At 43.5% G+C, this 14,507-nt stretch overlaps 1 protein-coding gene across 2 annotated transcripts in view; it reads right to left on the bottom strand.

Moving 5' to 3' along the window:
• Positions 1-2,515: 2,515 nt before the first annotated feature.
• Positions 2,516-14,507, bottom strand: part of ATRX (ATRX chromatin remodeler) — a 66,238-nt gene continuing 54,246 nt past the window's right edge. The window contains exons 28-35 of one of the 2 annotated variants that reach the window (XM_032124403.1): positions 14,276-14,384; positions 13,063-13,240; positions 11,524-11,718; positions 8,193-8,342; positions 7,409-7,531; positions 6,754-6,849; positions 6,134-6,262; positions 2,516-5,391 (exon numbers count right to left, since the gene is read on the bottom strand). In XM_032124403.1, the coding sequence (XP_031980294.1) occupies positions 5,113-5,391; positions 6,134-6,262; positions 6,754-6,849; positions 7,409-7,531; positions 8,193-8,342; positions 11,524-11,718; positions 13,063-13,240; positions 14,276-14,384 (1,259 nt within the window). In that variant the 3' untranslated portion in view covers positions 2,516-5,112. The remainder of the gene's footprint in view (positions 5,392-6,133; positions 6,263-6,753; positions 6,850-7,408; positions 7,532-8,192; positions 8,343-11,523; positions 11,719-13,062; positions 13,241-14,275; positions 14,385-14,507) is intronic. The other variant, XM_032124404.1, reaches the window with a different exon arrangement.

The following is a 14,507-nucleotide window of genomic DNA, read 5'->3' as shown; positions in this document are numbered from 1 at the left end:
GGCCGTGATCCCCAGAAACCCTACTGTGCCCCCAACCCCAGAGCTGTTCTACACAGAAGACTGTGGGTCTGGAAACACCACAGCAAAGGGGACAAAAGGCATCTCTTTCAACCCTTCTCCTTCCACCTGAGAGGGGTGGGCCTATTCTGTGGGGAACATTATCCCGGGACAGCTGTGCAGAGCAGGAGAGAGGAGGTTCCAGAAAAGAGGTGGGAAAGTGCTGGAGTCTCACTATGGAAGGTGCAGAAACAGAGGGGAGCTGCCTGTGAGAGGCCAACATGGAGCCAAGCACAGCAGCAAGTGCCCTTCTCCCTGGCTTTGGCTCATGATCCAAGGCACAGGGATGGATTCAGTGGATTGTCTGGAGACTGACGTACCAGTGGCAACATACACATGTTCTCATGGACATCCCCATGGAGACCCTGCTGCCTGTGGGGAGCTCTTCTGGGTGGAATGCACGGCTTAGGGCTCCTTTCTCCAAGGCAGGAAAGGAGAGGAGGCCCCAAAGACTCACCTCCTGTGGAGAGAGCGATGGAGAGCCCAAAACTGTAGAGGGAATCCAGAAACTCAGTGCTGAAAGGCAATGAAGGTGTCCTGGTGTTGTCCCAGCTGGCTGGACATCCAGAGAGATGTGCTGCAGCTGCCAGACTGTGCCTGAGAGGTTCCTGGAAGGGCATCCAGGGATGGACCATTCCCGAAGGAGAAAGGCTGAAATTCCTGTTGATGTGGAGACAAAGACATCTGCACCCCTTGGGATACTGCTGGTTATTGCTTTTTCCAAAGCAAGGAACTGCCTGAGAGCCCCTGAATTCTCATCATGGAAAACACCAAGGGCATCACCTTGTACCTGCGCTGGGTTTGAGCAGGAGCCCTGGGAAGCTAATTCCAAGGATTCTCAGGCTCTTCCCTCACTGTGCCACAAGGTATTTGGCACCAAGATGCCACCAAGCAGGGCAGGTCACCACATCAGACGTGGCCAGGGCACGTGTCCTCTGCCGCTGCTGCTCGTGGGCATCAGTGAGAATCCAGAGAAAGGAGCAACACCACACTGTGCAACTGAATTCCTAAAGCAGCTGTTGTGGCTGGATCTGGCTTTGAGGAACGCCTCAGGTATCAGTTACCATCTCACTCGTTCTCAAGCAGTTTTTGTGCACACACAAGGCCAGGGTGGTGTTCGAGATCAGACCTTGGCTGAGGACAGACCTAAGGGGTGACGCCACCTCCCCCTGCACCCATCTTCCCTGAGCCCCTGCCCTTCTCCAGGGCAGTATCCCCACGCCAGGCCACAGGCCCTTCCCAACACTCTCCTCCAGTGACCCCCAAGCCACCTCATCCCTGGGGAAAGCAGGAACAGAGCTGTGGCTGGATGAAAAGGTCACACACAGGATGAACCACTCACCCCAGCCACACACAGCAGGGCAGGAGCTTCTCCAGACCCCTTAACAGCAGCACAGCTTTCCCAGAGACACACTGGGAATTCTGCTGGTGCTCTATCCCAGGCCACGTCCCCAAGGTGGGTTCTACAGCACAGAGGGTGCACAGGGGGTTATTTGACACCTGAGCAGGTCTGGGAAGTTCAGACACTCCGTGATTACTGGAGCTGCTGCTGCAACACCAGCATTTTTCCATACTCCTCCAGCTGGGAACATTTAGGACATTTGGCTTTCCATAAACATTGAAAATCTATCCAACTTCAAAACTATTTTTTGCTTGAACTGATGAATTTAGTTTAATTTACTGTGCACAGAGCGGTTCTGCTTTTAAGATAAAGGCAAAAGCTGCTCAGGGTGGGCACAGCTGACACAGCAACAGTGCTGGTCAGTGCTGGGGCACCTCAGCACAACATTCTGGACACGGGACTTGTTCCAGGACACTTCCCAGCCCAACACAGACAGCCACATCCAGCCTGAGCTGCCCACTGCCCTCCATCAGTGCTCAGTCAAGTTAAAAGTCGCAGGGATATTTAGAAACATGCTGCCCACAGGGCCCCTTGGAGCACAACTCCAGTATCTTCACCCCAGACACCATTTCCACCTCCCTCAGCTTCACCAAGACCAGCTGTGCCCCTGAGCAGCCCCAGCACTGCCAGGGAACAAGCAGAGGGCACATTTAAACACAACTATTACACTTTTCTTTGCCTAGGAAAGGGGGTGTTTTGCCCAACAGGTGGGGATTTTGTAACTAAGGAAGGGAGAAGTACAATTAGGAGGTTAAAATACGGCAGCATGTTATTCTGATTTGACTAAGCAGAACTTCACCTCACTTTTAACCATCTCATTGCTGGATAACTCACTTCATTTTTAACAGACAGACCGGCAGAAGCTGCTATTAATTAATGTAATTTGAAAATCTGGACCACAACTATTTTCCCTAAATGAAATCAATGGTTACATCCACTGAAGTCTTTGTAGAAAACAGTAAAAGCTTCAACTCACAGCACAGTTCTTCAAAGCCACGTTCCCAGGCTGAATCCCTGTGGAGTTAACGCTGGACTGTGAATGTAGCACAAGGCACGTTGATGTATTTTGGTCACTTTATTAAATGAGATATTAAATAGTTTAAAGTTTCAACTACTAAAACAGCACTTTGAATGGTGAAAACACAGATAGTATATCGTCATACTTGAATGCTTCTTCTCTTTAAAAACACATTTCCAGTCCTTATATATATTACAAAACAGCCTTATAGGAAGAGGAGACACCTTTTCTATAGTACTTAAGATATTTAATACAGAACTGAAAAGCCATCTAATAGAAACAAAGGCAAGTCTTCACAGCTGTATGATTTCAGCAGCCAAAGCTGGTTGATGGACTGAAACATTACTATACAACTGGGACAAAACATATACAATATCACGATACTAAGCAAAAACGCTTTACATCCAAAGGAATAAACAGGTTACAAAATGTGGATAATTTAGCAGGCAAAACTGTATTACAAGCAACGTTTTTATTTGTCATCTTAAGCCATTTTTATCTAGTTAAAACATCTAGAACAAATATAAAAATGAGCCTTTTATTATCTTACTGATGTATGTTCTGTCTTTAAGTACTGGTTAAAGCCTGATGTTATATTCAAAGCACATTGTTATGCAGCTAAAATGTCGAGTGAGAAACATATGCAAAGTGGTCCAGGTTTTACTTCAATGCTTATCTCGGATTCCTTCTTGTGCATTAGTCTTCTGTTATCCATAGGTTTGTCCAGGATGAAATAAAATGTGCCTTTCAATGTTGCCTAAAACTTCCACATTTAAGTCTTTGAGTTACTGTAAAACTCCATTTAACATTCCCAGGTTTGGTAGAAAGTATTTCTCTTATTCACAACATGTAGGAATATCGGTGAGAGTTGCCCAGAGTACATTTGCCTTCAAATGTCTGTCTCAACGTCTCACGCTTTGTCTCTTCTAGTGCCAACACGTCTGTCTTGCTCCCTCCCCCAGATCAGAGTTAACTGTAGAGCTGGCAGAGCACTAGAACACACTGAGGGTCTTTTGTGGTATCTTGTAATCAGAGTCCAAGACAGCAACTTGTCAGCTGGGTGTGCAGCAGCCCAACCAAGCTCTGTCCACGTCACAAACCAAGTGTCAGTCACACAGCAAAACATCGTGTGACATCTGCATGTTTAGATGCAAAACTTGTCCATTCAGGGCAAGAACTCAAAACTCCTGCAAGAAACTTTCCAGAAACCAAAATGATTTTAGTTCATGCCTGCGTCAGAAGAGTCCAGCACAATCTGGAGCCACAGCCTCCATCCATCTCCAGAGCCCCCTGTTGTGCACACACCACTGCCTCCACGTTCCTGCTACTTACTTGTGCCCCCAGATTATCAACGGGGGTTTTTGGGGGGGTAAGAATCAACCAAAATCTATGCAAAGAAAAGCCCTATTTGTACTTAATTAGATCTTCACAAGCACAACAAGTGTGGGCAAAGAACATGATAATGATACAGAATAAACCAGAAATTTATCTCTGGCCTACATTAAAAAAAATTCAAAAGAGAACAAAACCAAAACCAAAACAGATCAAGCTCTTTGTGTCCTAACTCATGTTTTCACACAACTGAAGGGACGGGGAGGAGTGCACAACCACATCTCTATCAAGAAAGTCATTTCACGCTTCTGGCATCTCTGGAAGTTGCTACAGCACTTTCTCTGTATCCATGTCCAATCGGCAATGGTTCTGCCACGTTAAAGGGCGCTCTCTAACAGGGTTTGACCCTGGCCACCATCACTATTTTACCCCCAAAACACCAGGAACTGAATTGTGTTGGCCCATCCCCCACTGCCGGCAATGGGAGGAGACAGTAGCACCAGCATGAAGGAGTTACCAGAAATGTGCTTTGCGCTGGACTCCACAGCGAGGGAATTAACGCCTGAAGGAAAAACGTCTCCCACCCCCAGATCATCAGCTGTTATTCCATCACATGGAACTGAAAATAAGAAATGGCAGCAGACTGGGGAAGGCCCAGTCGTGTTTAAGGCTGGATGCACAGTTTCCCTGTGCCTCAGAAGGTTCAGAGCAGTAGTATTTACGACTATTGCACTCAATTCTGTTTCAGAGAGTATTTTCAGCTCCTGTTCCATTCAGCACAGATGATCCATGAAGGAAACTAGACTATTTCTCTTAGAACGTTCCCACTAATAGAAAGAAATGGGTAAGCAGAAAAGTATTCCATAATTTGAGGAATCAACTCTAATCAAGAACTCAGCTGTTTACAATTCACATATGTCAGACTGAACATACAGACCTGCAGTCCTTCCTAAGCTTCCCAAAGCTTCGCAGCCACGAAAAGCAAGCGTAGGAGTTTAGACAGGAAACCTGTGGAGATGCTACTGTAACGGGAGAACTTGTTTTCACTGAAAACAACTTGTTATCTCCTGTACTCAACATATGTAAGAAGATTCTAGGCAACATCACTGACAACAGGGAAAACATCGTGTCCTATTTAAACAAAGCTGGAACACTAATATGGAACATGGTATTTAAGGGGAGCAACCAAACTATTCTTTTTAATTTTTTTTTTTTACAGTTGAGTTCTGTTAGGCCATTGATTCCTAAAAAAATAAAAGTTCTTTCTCTGATTTTAACAATCCTTTAGGCTTTTAGTGCAAAATCACATTGATTTCCCTTGGGAAGGCCCTGGATTTTTGCCTCTCATTGGGGGTGGTGCTCGTTGTAGGGGTGGTGGCTGCATCCCACCAGACACTGACTGATACATTCCTCTCACATCTATGGTTGGGTAGCTGGAAGGATTCATGATTAAATTTGGTGGCTTTGGCATCATGAGGTGGCCCATGGCTGCTTGCTGGTAGGACATCTGCTGCTGCTGCTGCTGGTTGTACTGGTGCTGGAGCCGCCTGTTCATCAGGATCCTCTGGACACAACCGATTAACTGTGAAGGGAAAGCAGAGCTGGCTGAGTGCGCGACCCGTCTCCCTGCTCCGAGGATCAGGTTCAGAGCTGAAATCAATTTGTTAGGGACAGCATGGCTGGGGGAAAAAGCCCCATTGTTATCACCATCCCTAATGTGATGGCATTCAGCAGCCCATTACTGGAGAAACCATTCAGGAACAGCACTTAGGGCTCAGTTCTCCCAAAGACTTGGCTATTGTGTTGCAGGCAGCATTTAGGTGAGTTGCCATGGCAACATGTACTCTACTGTGAAATTATTCCCAGGTATAAGTTACATCATCATTTGTCAGGTACCATTCATCTTCCCTTTGAAAGTCCCGCCTGTGGACTGTCAGTGTTTGTTTGCCTGAGAGAAAACTCTTCCCTCTGACGTCATCTGGGCAACTTTCAGATTCTGCCAAGTAATTTTAAGCTAAAACATTACCAACACTTTCTAAGATGTGTTTCCTAAGTGGCTGGCTGAGCTTTGGGAATCAGATTTCTCTTTACGCCTCATGACCTTGCAGCAAAGCACTTCAGCTCAAAAACCTGGCGAGTGGCTTTTTTATGAACTTCTCCTGCGTCTCCCCTCGCTGAGGCTGACCAACGAACTCCAGCACACTGCTGACCATTCAGTGAGGGATATTTATGTGTCTAAACATGCACTTGTAGTTTAGGAATGAACACACACAAGATCCTCATTCAAACACTGACAGTAGATAAATAAATGTAAGGTATTTTACCATCTGCTGTTTCCCGAGGACGTCGTTGTAAATGGCTTCTCGGCGCTTCACATCCAGCTCCTGGCTTGCCTGTCTGTTCAGGGCCAGGGCCTGCACCTGGCTCTCTGTCAGGGTTAAGTTTTCTTTCCACTGAAAAGCAAAAAAACCCAAAACCTTCTTGGCACTGGTCATTTGAACAAAAGCCTGATGGTAACTGAGGCCCTGAGTCATGTTCACAGTTGCACCAAGAGTTAAAGCAGCCCAGCTTCTGTTCAATGCAAAACTGTGCTTCACCAGAACCAGAACTATGAGTTATTAGTTCTTCTAACTGGCAATTAGAAGTCCACAAAATACAGTAACTACTTGCCTATAATTGCTATTCTGATTTATAGAAAAACCAGCATTTTCAGAGCATGGCAAATACTTAGGGATCTAAACTGCCACTCCTGTAAGGCTCTATGCCAGCTAAATACCACTGAGGGTTACTGCAGGGATACAGGTCACTACCAGCTGGAAATGATACTCATTAATAATGCAATTCATTAGCTGAATGACCATTTGCAGTAGCAATATCTTTGTGTGATAATGTTTAACATTTTCCACTCCCAATCCCAAGCCAGGGTTATCCATTTGCCACTCACTATGGATGAAATGATGTCTTCAAGGGGCTGGATTCTCGCTGCAGCCACACTGTTGGTTGCTTCCACTACCTTCTCTCTTCCTTGATTAATGAGGTCCTGAGAAAACACCAGAAAATCAGTTATAAAGCACAGAAGCAATAAACACATTTCTTCCCCAACTTTCTTAATCTTTCTCTTGTACATACCTAGACTTCAATTACCTTTTTGCTTTCAATTTGCACAAGTCAATGAGTCTAAGCTGCCACCCATCTGAATTTCAGCACAGAGAAGTTGAACAACATGTATAAACCTGGCAATTTGTAGACAGTATTTGTAAAAACCTATTTTTGTACCCACAGGTTTTCAGACCAGCATGAGAATGCTGCAACCCAGGGAAATTTTCTACCGTACAGACTTGATAATGTTACAGTTTCAAATGCGGTAATTAAAAGTCTTCAAAGAATGCAGGTGATGTTCCAGAAGCCTGACAATCTGTCCAGGTACAGGTTTATATACATGCAAATTAAACTTCAATAAAGCTACATGCAAGCCCCCCTCCCAAACCTCCAAACTATTAAAAATAGGATATAATTACATAAAGATATTTAAGACTGACATTATCCACAATTTGTGACAGAAAACCCCTACAGCAACACAGACAAGTTGTGCTCTTTACCTCCAGCTGTTGGTTACTCATTGCTGACAGAGCACCCAAGTTATAAGGAATATATGTCTGAGAGTTGAAATTTGTGGGAATCATGTTGGTCCCTGTTGGCATGTTGAAACGCATGGTCATGCCCTGAAAAACAGAAAGAGCACTTGCCACTAACTCTGATAATTCTCTAATAACCACACACAGCCAAAGCAGCCCTCAGAGAGGGTCACAGGCACTGAACATTGATCATGGAGGTTTCCAAATCTCAACTCAGAACCACATTTCAGTCACAGAGGAACCCAAGTTCCAGTCTTGAATAATCTCTGAGTTTAGCTTAATTGTCATTATTTGATATATAAGTGACCAAGGCTTATTAGTACAGCTTAAATTGGTTAAGATGATTTTTTTATATTGGAAATCCACTACTTAATGTTGAGTTTTGACCAGCCTGTAATGAAATTCTGAAGAAGTGAAATGCCTAATTTATTAGCAGGAATGTAAAGCTCATTGCCCATATGGATTTCTCATAGGGCAGCTTCAGATTTTACTCCATTTATCTCCCTGTTTCTTCTCCCTCCCCAAACCTTTTCATCAGCTCACTCAAGGTGGTCAGGGGCAATTTATACACCCACTACTTGTACTTTTAGTGGAAGGCTTTTGAGGGTACCTGACAATTTGCTTTATATATTCATTTCTTGGTCTATAAAAAAAATTTAATTGCCCCAAGACAAATTGAAAAGGTAATTGGGACTCTAAACCCGAGAAAGTTATTGTCATACACATAAACCAGATTAAACAGCTTTACCTTCTTTTCTGCTTCATATTCTGCCCAGGCTGCCTTCCTTTCTTCTTCAGTGAGTTCCTCTTCCTCCTTATGGTCCAGGAGTGAATCATGTTCATGATACCCAACTATGTACTCCTTGTTGATCTGGAGCAGCTCTGCCAGGATCGTGTCCTGTTCAAAGGAGGAGATAAAGGAGGAGTCACTTGGCAGCTCTGCTCTATTCGCTCCCCGTGTTTCCCCTCTTGCTCCCTTCCTCTATGTGCAGCAGCTCTGAGCACTCCACAGCACAATAAAACTTGAAAATCATTTAAAAGTACAATTTTCCTCAGAGGGAGGGCAACGGATTAACAATCTGTTGCAGAGATGACAGTCCAGTCCTTAATAAACCACAGGAATGCACTCGGATTCCACAACAATAAATGCAGTTTCAGAACCTAAGAAGAATGGAATGTGCTCAGTGACTTTTCCTTTGCTTAGGCTGGACAACAGACAGGACCTATCTACATTTATTTTATACAAACAGCATCTCTACAGCTTCCAAACACTGAGCAGCCCTTTGGGTCCAACATCTCAAATTTTTTTTAAGTCAAACCTTTTTGTCTGAAAGTCAAGGTGATGCTGCAAAGGATGAAGAAAAACACCTCCACAGGAGTATGAAAAACTGCTCCTGCTGCACCTCAGGAGCTCTTTTTCCAAGGTCATTATTGAACAGGGTTTTTACATGACTTGTGTGGCTGATGAGCTTCATGAATTAAGGAAGCTCCAATACACCTCAGCATTCAGGCTAAAATTCCTAATATGAAAACATCATGGAACCAATCCTGAAAGTAATTACAGTCCTGGAGTTATCTGAGTACCTCCAGCCCCCTCCACATCCTGCCAGGCTTTGCACAAGCAGGAATCCAGCCTGTCCCACCCTGGCATTTTATAATCTCAGCCAAACAATGACTGGAAAAAAGTGCCCACCAACAAACAAGAGCTTTTGCAGCCACTCTGGGAGCTGCGTGTGGAAGTGCTGACCAGGGGTTCTGTCACAGCAGCTACAGAAAGCTGTTTGTTTCTGTGTGTTTGAAAAGTTAATTAGGTTAACCAATTCTCAATGGACTGTCCCTCTTTGTCCCACCCTTCTCTTATCTGGTCTGAATCATTGTTGTCATCACCAGCTCCTCCCAGAATATCCTGGGTGGGGTCGGCACCACTGATGGGCACAGGGAACAGAGGACGGTGGGTTTGGGGTGCTGGCAGGGAAGCAGAGAGACCCCAGGGATGGGGGTGACACAAAGCCCAGAGGAGGTGGCTGAGGAACCCAGGACATGGCACAGGGTGTGGGGGCTCCTGGAGGTGCAGGAACTGCCCTGGGAGTTCCTCCCTCAGGCAGCACAGCCCTCAAATGTGCTTTACATGACATCCAACTGTGTGTTTGCTTTGCTTTGTCTGAACTTTATTTTGTGTTGACTTTAATGATGGAAGCTCAAAAATGGGGATGGGGAATAAACTCACATTTAGTTCAATCTTACAAAAAAAATAATAAATCCACCTTACACATGAAAAAATCATCAGGATAATTATTTCTTTATATTTGTTTAGCTTGTTGATAGAATAATGATTATCAGTTGGTTTGTAAGCTTTAGGATGAAATCCTGGTGATGAATGAAAATACAAAGAGAGACTGAAAAAGGGGTTTGAATTTTTAAAAAGATATTTGTCTTTTTAAGAACCTGATGGAATTAAATGCTATGGAGAGATCAGTGTATTAGAAAGGAAATCCTCCATGAAGGAATGCAAGTTATGTTGTAATTCACAGGTTTTTCCTCAACCAGCTGAACATTTAATACTGAAGTTAAAAATAAAAATATTAAATAAGAAGCAAATTCTTCTAATCCTGAGATCAAAACTCACAAAGTTGTGAGTGTGGGAGCACAGTAAAACAGGTCTCTGTCCTGAGGTGGTACAAAATGCTGATATACTATAGCCAACTGAATCTGAACTATGATTTTAATCTGCTTCTCCAAGCTGTTTTCACCAAGTTTTCATTCCACATAAATAAAAAAGTAACTTCAAGTCTAATTCCCTGAATGAGGAATGGGGAATGAGCTCAGGGCAACAACAGTGCCAGCTCTGAGGGACACCCAGTGCCCCAGTATTGCCTTTGTCCAGTTCATGGCCTGTACTTCACTACTTTGTAAATTATAATGTCACTATTTCTATACTTAAATACAGCAAAGGTGACCAAGAGATCACTCAGCCTTAAGACACCTTTTTTGGACTGAAATTCCAAAGCAGCCCTTTCCAGCTGTGCAGGGACAGGGGATGAATGAAATCAAACAGTGGAAGTTAAGACTAAATAATTCATGTGAACCACATTCGTATCACAAATATTCTGTTAACCCCGAGTCTCTGCAGAGCTGTGACCAGAGGCTGTTTCTGAGGGGTGAGGGCAGAACACAGGAACCCGAGTTGGGGCACTTTTGCCCTGAGAACCTCCACACCTCGAGGTCTCGTTAGACCACACAGGGCAGAAAACTGCTGCTCCAGTTATAACTGGACATGACACTTGGATAAACTTCCAGGAAAACAACAGATTGCACATCTGCGCTGTCTTTCCTTATAGAATATAAAAGCATTCAACATCTCCTCCCCGCTTAACAGCACTTTCAAAGAAAACTGGTCTGGGACTTGAAGCTGGATTGTCGTAAAGCCGGAATTCTCAAGGATGTAATTTAAAATCAAGCAGGATTTGTTTCTTCACTCACTGATGACTTTTAAAACAATACAGAATGAATTCTCCTATCCCATTAAAAGCAAAATAATTAAATATTTGTTTTCTCTTACATCCAAGAAGTTGAAAACGAGTATTTTAAGTGTTCCCTTATCTTTACCATATCTCTACTATTGGTCCCCACAGGAAGTTAAACAGGGAACTAAACCCCAAAAAGTCTTGGCAAAGGACGACATGGATTAAGTTGACTCTCACCTACAGTGCCAGCTCACAGATGTGTTACCACAAACTGAAGTATCACCAGCACCCACTCAGATGCTAATTTCAATTTTCCACGGTTTCATGCAGTAAAACTTCTATTAATTCAAAATGCATGAAAAAGTGTCTGTTCTGACTTAAAAGTTCGGTTTTTAGTGAGTATCTCCCTCTCATAGTGTCAGTTACACTGAGGGGAAACTCCTCACCCAGCTCATTATAGGATCTGTTACATTAACTATGGATTTTGTTGTGTTTCCTGCTATTCACCTCCATTCCAAGTGGCCAGCACTGCTCTGCACTAAAAACCTGCAACATCTTTGAACAGACAAAGGTTGTTTTTACAGCACAGAATTCCTGGTGATGGGCACCACTCACTTTTGGCAACATGGGGGTGTCCCTCTTCTTCTTCTTCTCCGAGTTGGGGTCATCCAGCAGGTCTGGCTCGAAGGTGTAGAGCTCGGTGAGCTCGTTCATGGTGAAGTGACGCTCCACCTGCTGCTGGTCCACCACCCTGAAGGACAGCGACTGCTTCGTCACCTGCCGGTCGTAGATCTTGTCCTCCATGGTTCCCTAAACACAGACACAGCCACTGCTCACCCACAGAAAATACTTACAGGTATAAAAGAGCCAAAACAACAACCCAGCTGTTCTGTTTGCCTTGTTTCCATGACCAAGTTTCTACCCCTTTCAAGCCCTTTGTTTGCTGAGCAATAAAAGGAAAAACCTGCTGGAAGCGGCACAGCAGGAATTGTGCAGGGGGCAGATGTCATCTAGCTGTTGACTAGAGGAAGAAAATTGTTCTTTTAGTGGTGTTTTTAAGAGATCCAGTTTTGCTTCAATTCCCCAAAGTAGGATTATGACCAAAAAATGGCAATTTTCACAGCATGTACCTTATTTTGCTGCTTTGAGCAGCCTGTAAAAAGGAAAACAGATACCATATCACTGTGGTGGAGGGCAGAGGGGAAGGAAGGCAGTCAAGTCTAATTCACCACAGCTGTGTACAAAAAAATTAGATCTTTGATGAAAAAAAAGGAAAATTACTTATTTTTTGGAAAAAAAAAAAAAGAAAAAGATGACTGAGAAGGACGAGAACAGCACAGCCTGTTCTGAACAGCGTAATTTAAAAAGGATATCAACAGTTCAAAAGTGCACAGAGAAAACTACAAAAATAAACTGAAGCCTGAAGAAAAACCCCATTTCTGACAGCAACGTGTCCCAGACAAGGATCTGCTTCAGCTGGGATGGAAATGGTGACTGGATCAAGGGTTAAGTGCTACTGAGGAAAGGTCTCCAGGCTGCTCTGTCACACCTGAGGAATCAGATGCTGAAGCAAGGCACTTCGTAACAGAAATAACAGCCTTACATAAAGCACAGAGCAGTGTCCACCAGAGTTATTACCCATCTTTAACATCTGCAGGGTGTGATACAAGTTTTCAAGTCAGGACTGGATGCCTTTTTATAAAAATCTCATTATGTCCCTGTGGTTTCATCCCAGCTGGACCAGCAGGGTGTGCAGAAGGAACTGCCCCAGGGCAGGGCTATTCCCTAACAACAACAATATCATCCTCTGCAGGCTCTGCTCCATTCAGAATTTTTTGTGGTGTGCAAATTAAAGGAGCTGAGACCCCCTGTTCAGAGTCTGGACATGTGAATCTGCTAGAATTCCAGAATTTGTGCTACACAAAGTGTCAGACAAGGGGGACTTAACAGGAAATAATTTCTGTTGTCATTTATTTTACCATCCTTTCCTTCAAGAGCTGCTTCAGTGGCCAAATGCTGCTACAGCTCACGACTGGATCAGTGTGGATCACTACAGACCCCAACACCAGCCCAAACAGGTACAGTCCCAACAATCCCAGCTCCCAAATTTGACTGCAGGATGAAACAGCACAGAAATAGCAGCCAGAAATGTACCTGAGCCAAAAACCTGTAGACAAACACAGGCTTGTTCTGCCCAAAGCGATAAACCCTGAAGATGCTCTGGATATCATAGGAGGGGTTCCAAGAGGCATCAAAGATGATGACTCTGTTAGCAGCCACCAGGTTTATTCCCAGGGAACCTGCTTTAGTGGATATGATAAACAAGCGGCCTCTGGAACAGAGAAGAGTTGCAAAAATTGAGTATTTTGGAAAACAACTGTTGTTCCTGTGTTGCTGGGTTACTATGGAGTTGTTCATACACTGAAATAACTCTAAAACTTCATTAAAATAATGTATTAAGCATAAAACAGATGCAGATTTTACAAGAACAACACTTCTAGCAAAACATATACTCCCCAAAATACACATCAAGGCATTTTGCAAACCAGCTGTTAACAAAAACTGGCAGGGAAGAAAAAACTTTGAGGTTTGCATTTTCAAGCTCTAATGAAATTAGTTATATCAAATTAAACCATAATTTTAAACAGACAGATTCCATGCCATTGAAACTCTTTCCTGGCCTGCAAACTTTCAGGGTAACTCTCTAATGACCCTGTCTCTTTGATATATCTGCTTTGAGATTCAAAAAAATCTCACTCAGGTTCACCTTGGAACCAGTTCTTGACAGACACTGGACAGAATAAACTATTTAAAAGTATTAACACTGGATTAGTTCACTTCTCAATTTAACTTCTTTTCCCCTGCACATTATAAATGACTGCAACATGATTACATACTTTAGTTTTTAAATAAATCTAGGAAGGTGAAGTTCCTTAACTTCATTCAAATACAAGTTTGTACCTCTCTATAAAGTCCCATTTTGGATGAGCAGTGGAGGGCTGGCAGCCAGTTCTGGAGGCAGCTAAGAGAGTTAATTTGCCCCTGAGTGGCACAGGGACTGCAGCCTCTTGTCCACACCCTTCCCAGGTCCTTATATCCTTGAAGTAATTGCAATAAAAACATTGTCTCTGATTTAAATTGGTTACAATCTAAAGGACAATGAAAACAGCAAGGAAACACTGCTGAATACAATGGAATTCATCTGAAGTCAGTAACACGTTGCTGCACATTTTCTGTGTGAGTTCTGACAAAAGATCATTCTCTGCCTGGTCTTAAGGTCACTAAGCTCATCAAAGTAATAAAAATAGGGAAAAAAGAAAGGAAAGGGGGGAAATGAAACATATATGTATCTCAGAAGAGACCTCACCTCACATTAGTTTCATCATTGAACTCTTCAGCCCATTTCTTTCTGGACTGAGCTGTGGTTGAGCCATCCAAGCGATAATAATCAATATTTCTGAACCATTTTCCTTCACCTGTAAATGCAACAGCCAAGTTATGAAAATGCTGATGGTGTAAATAACCAGACTGGTAACTCTGAACTAACAACTCTCTAAATAGTGAAGAACAAATATGGAACACAAAACGCACTGATGTGA

This window comes from Corvus moneduloides, chromosome 14 (genome assembly GCF_009650955.1).
Source record: "Corvus moneduloides isolate bCorMon1 chromosome 14, bCorMon1.pri, whole genome shotgun sequence".
NCBI classification, from domain to species: Eukaryota; Metazoa; Chordata; class Aves; order Passeriformes; family Corvidae; genus Corvus; species Corvus moneduloides.
This window is presented reverse-complemented; position numbering and strand designations above follow the sequence as displayed.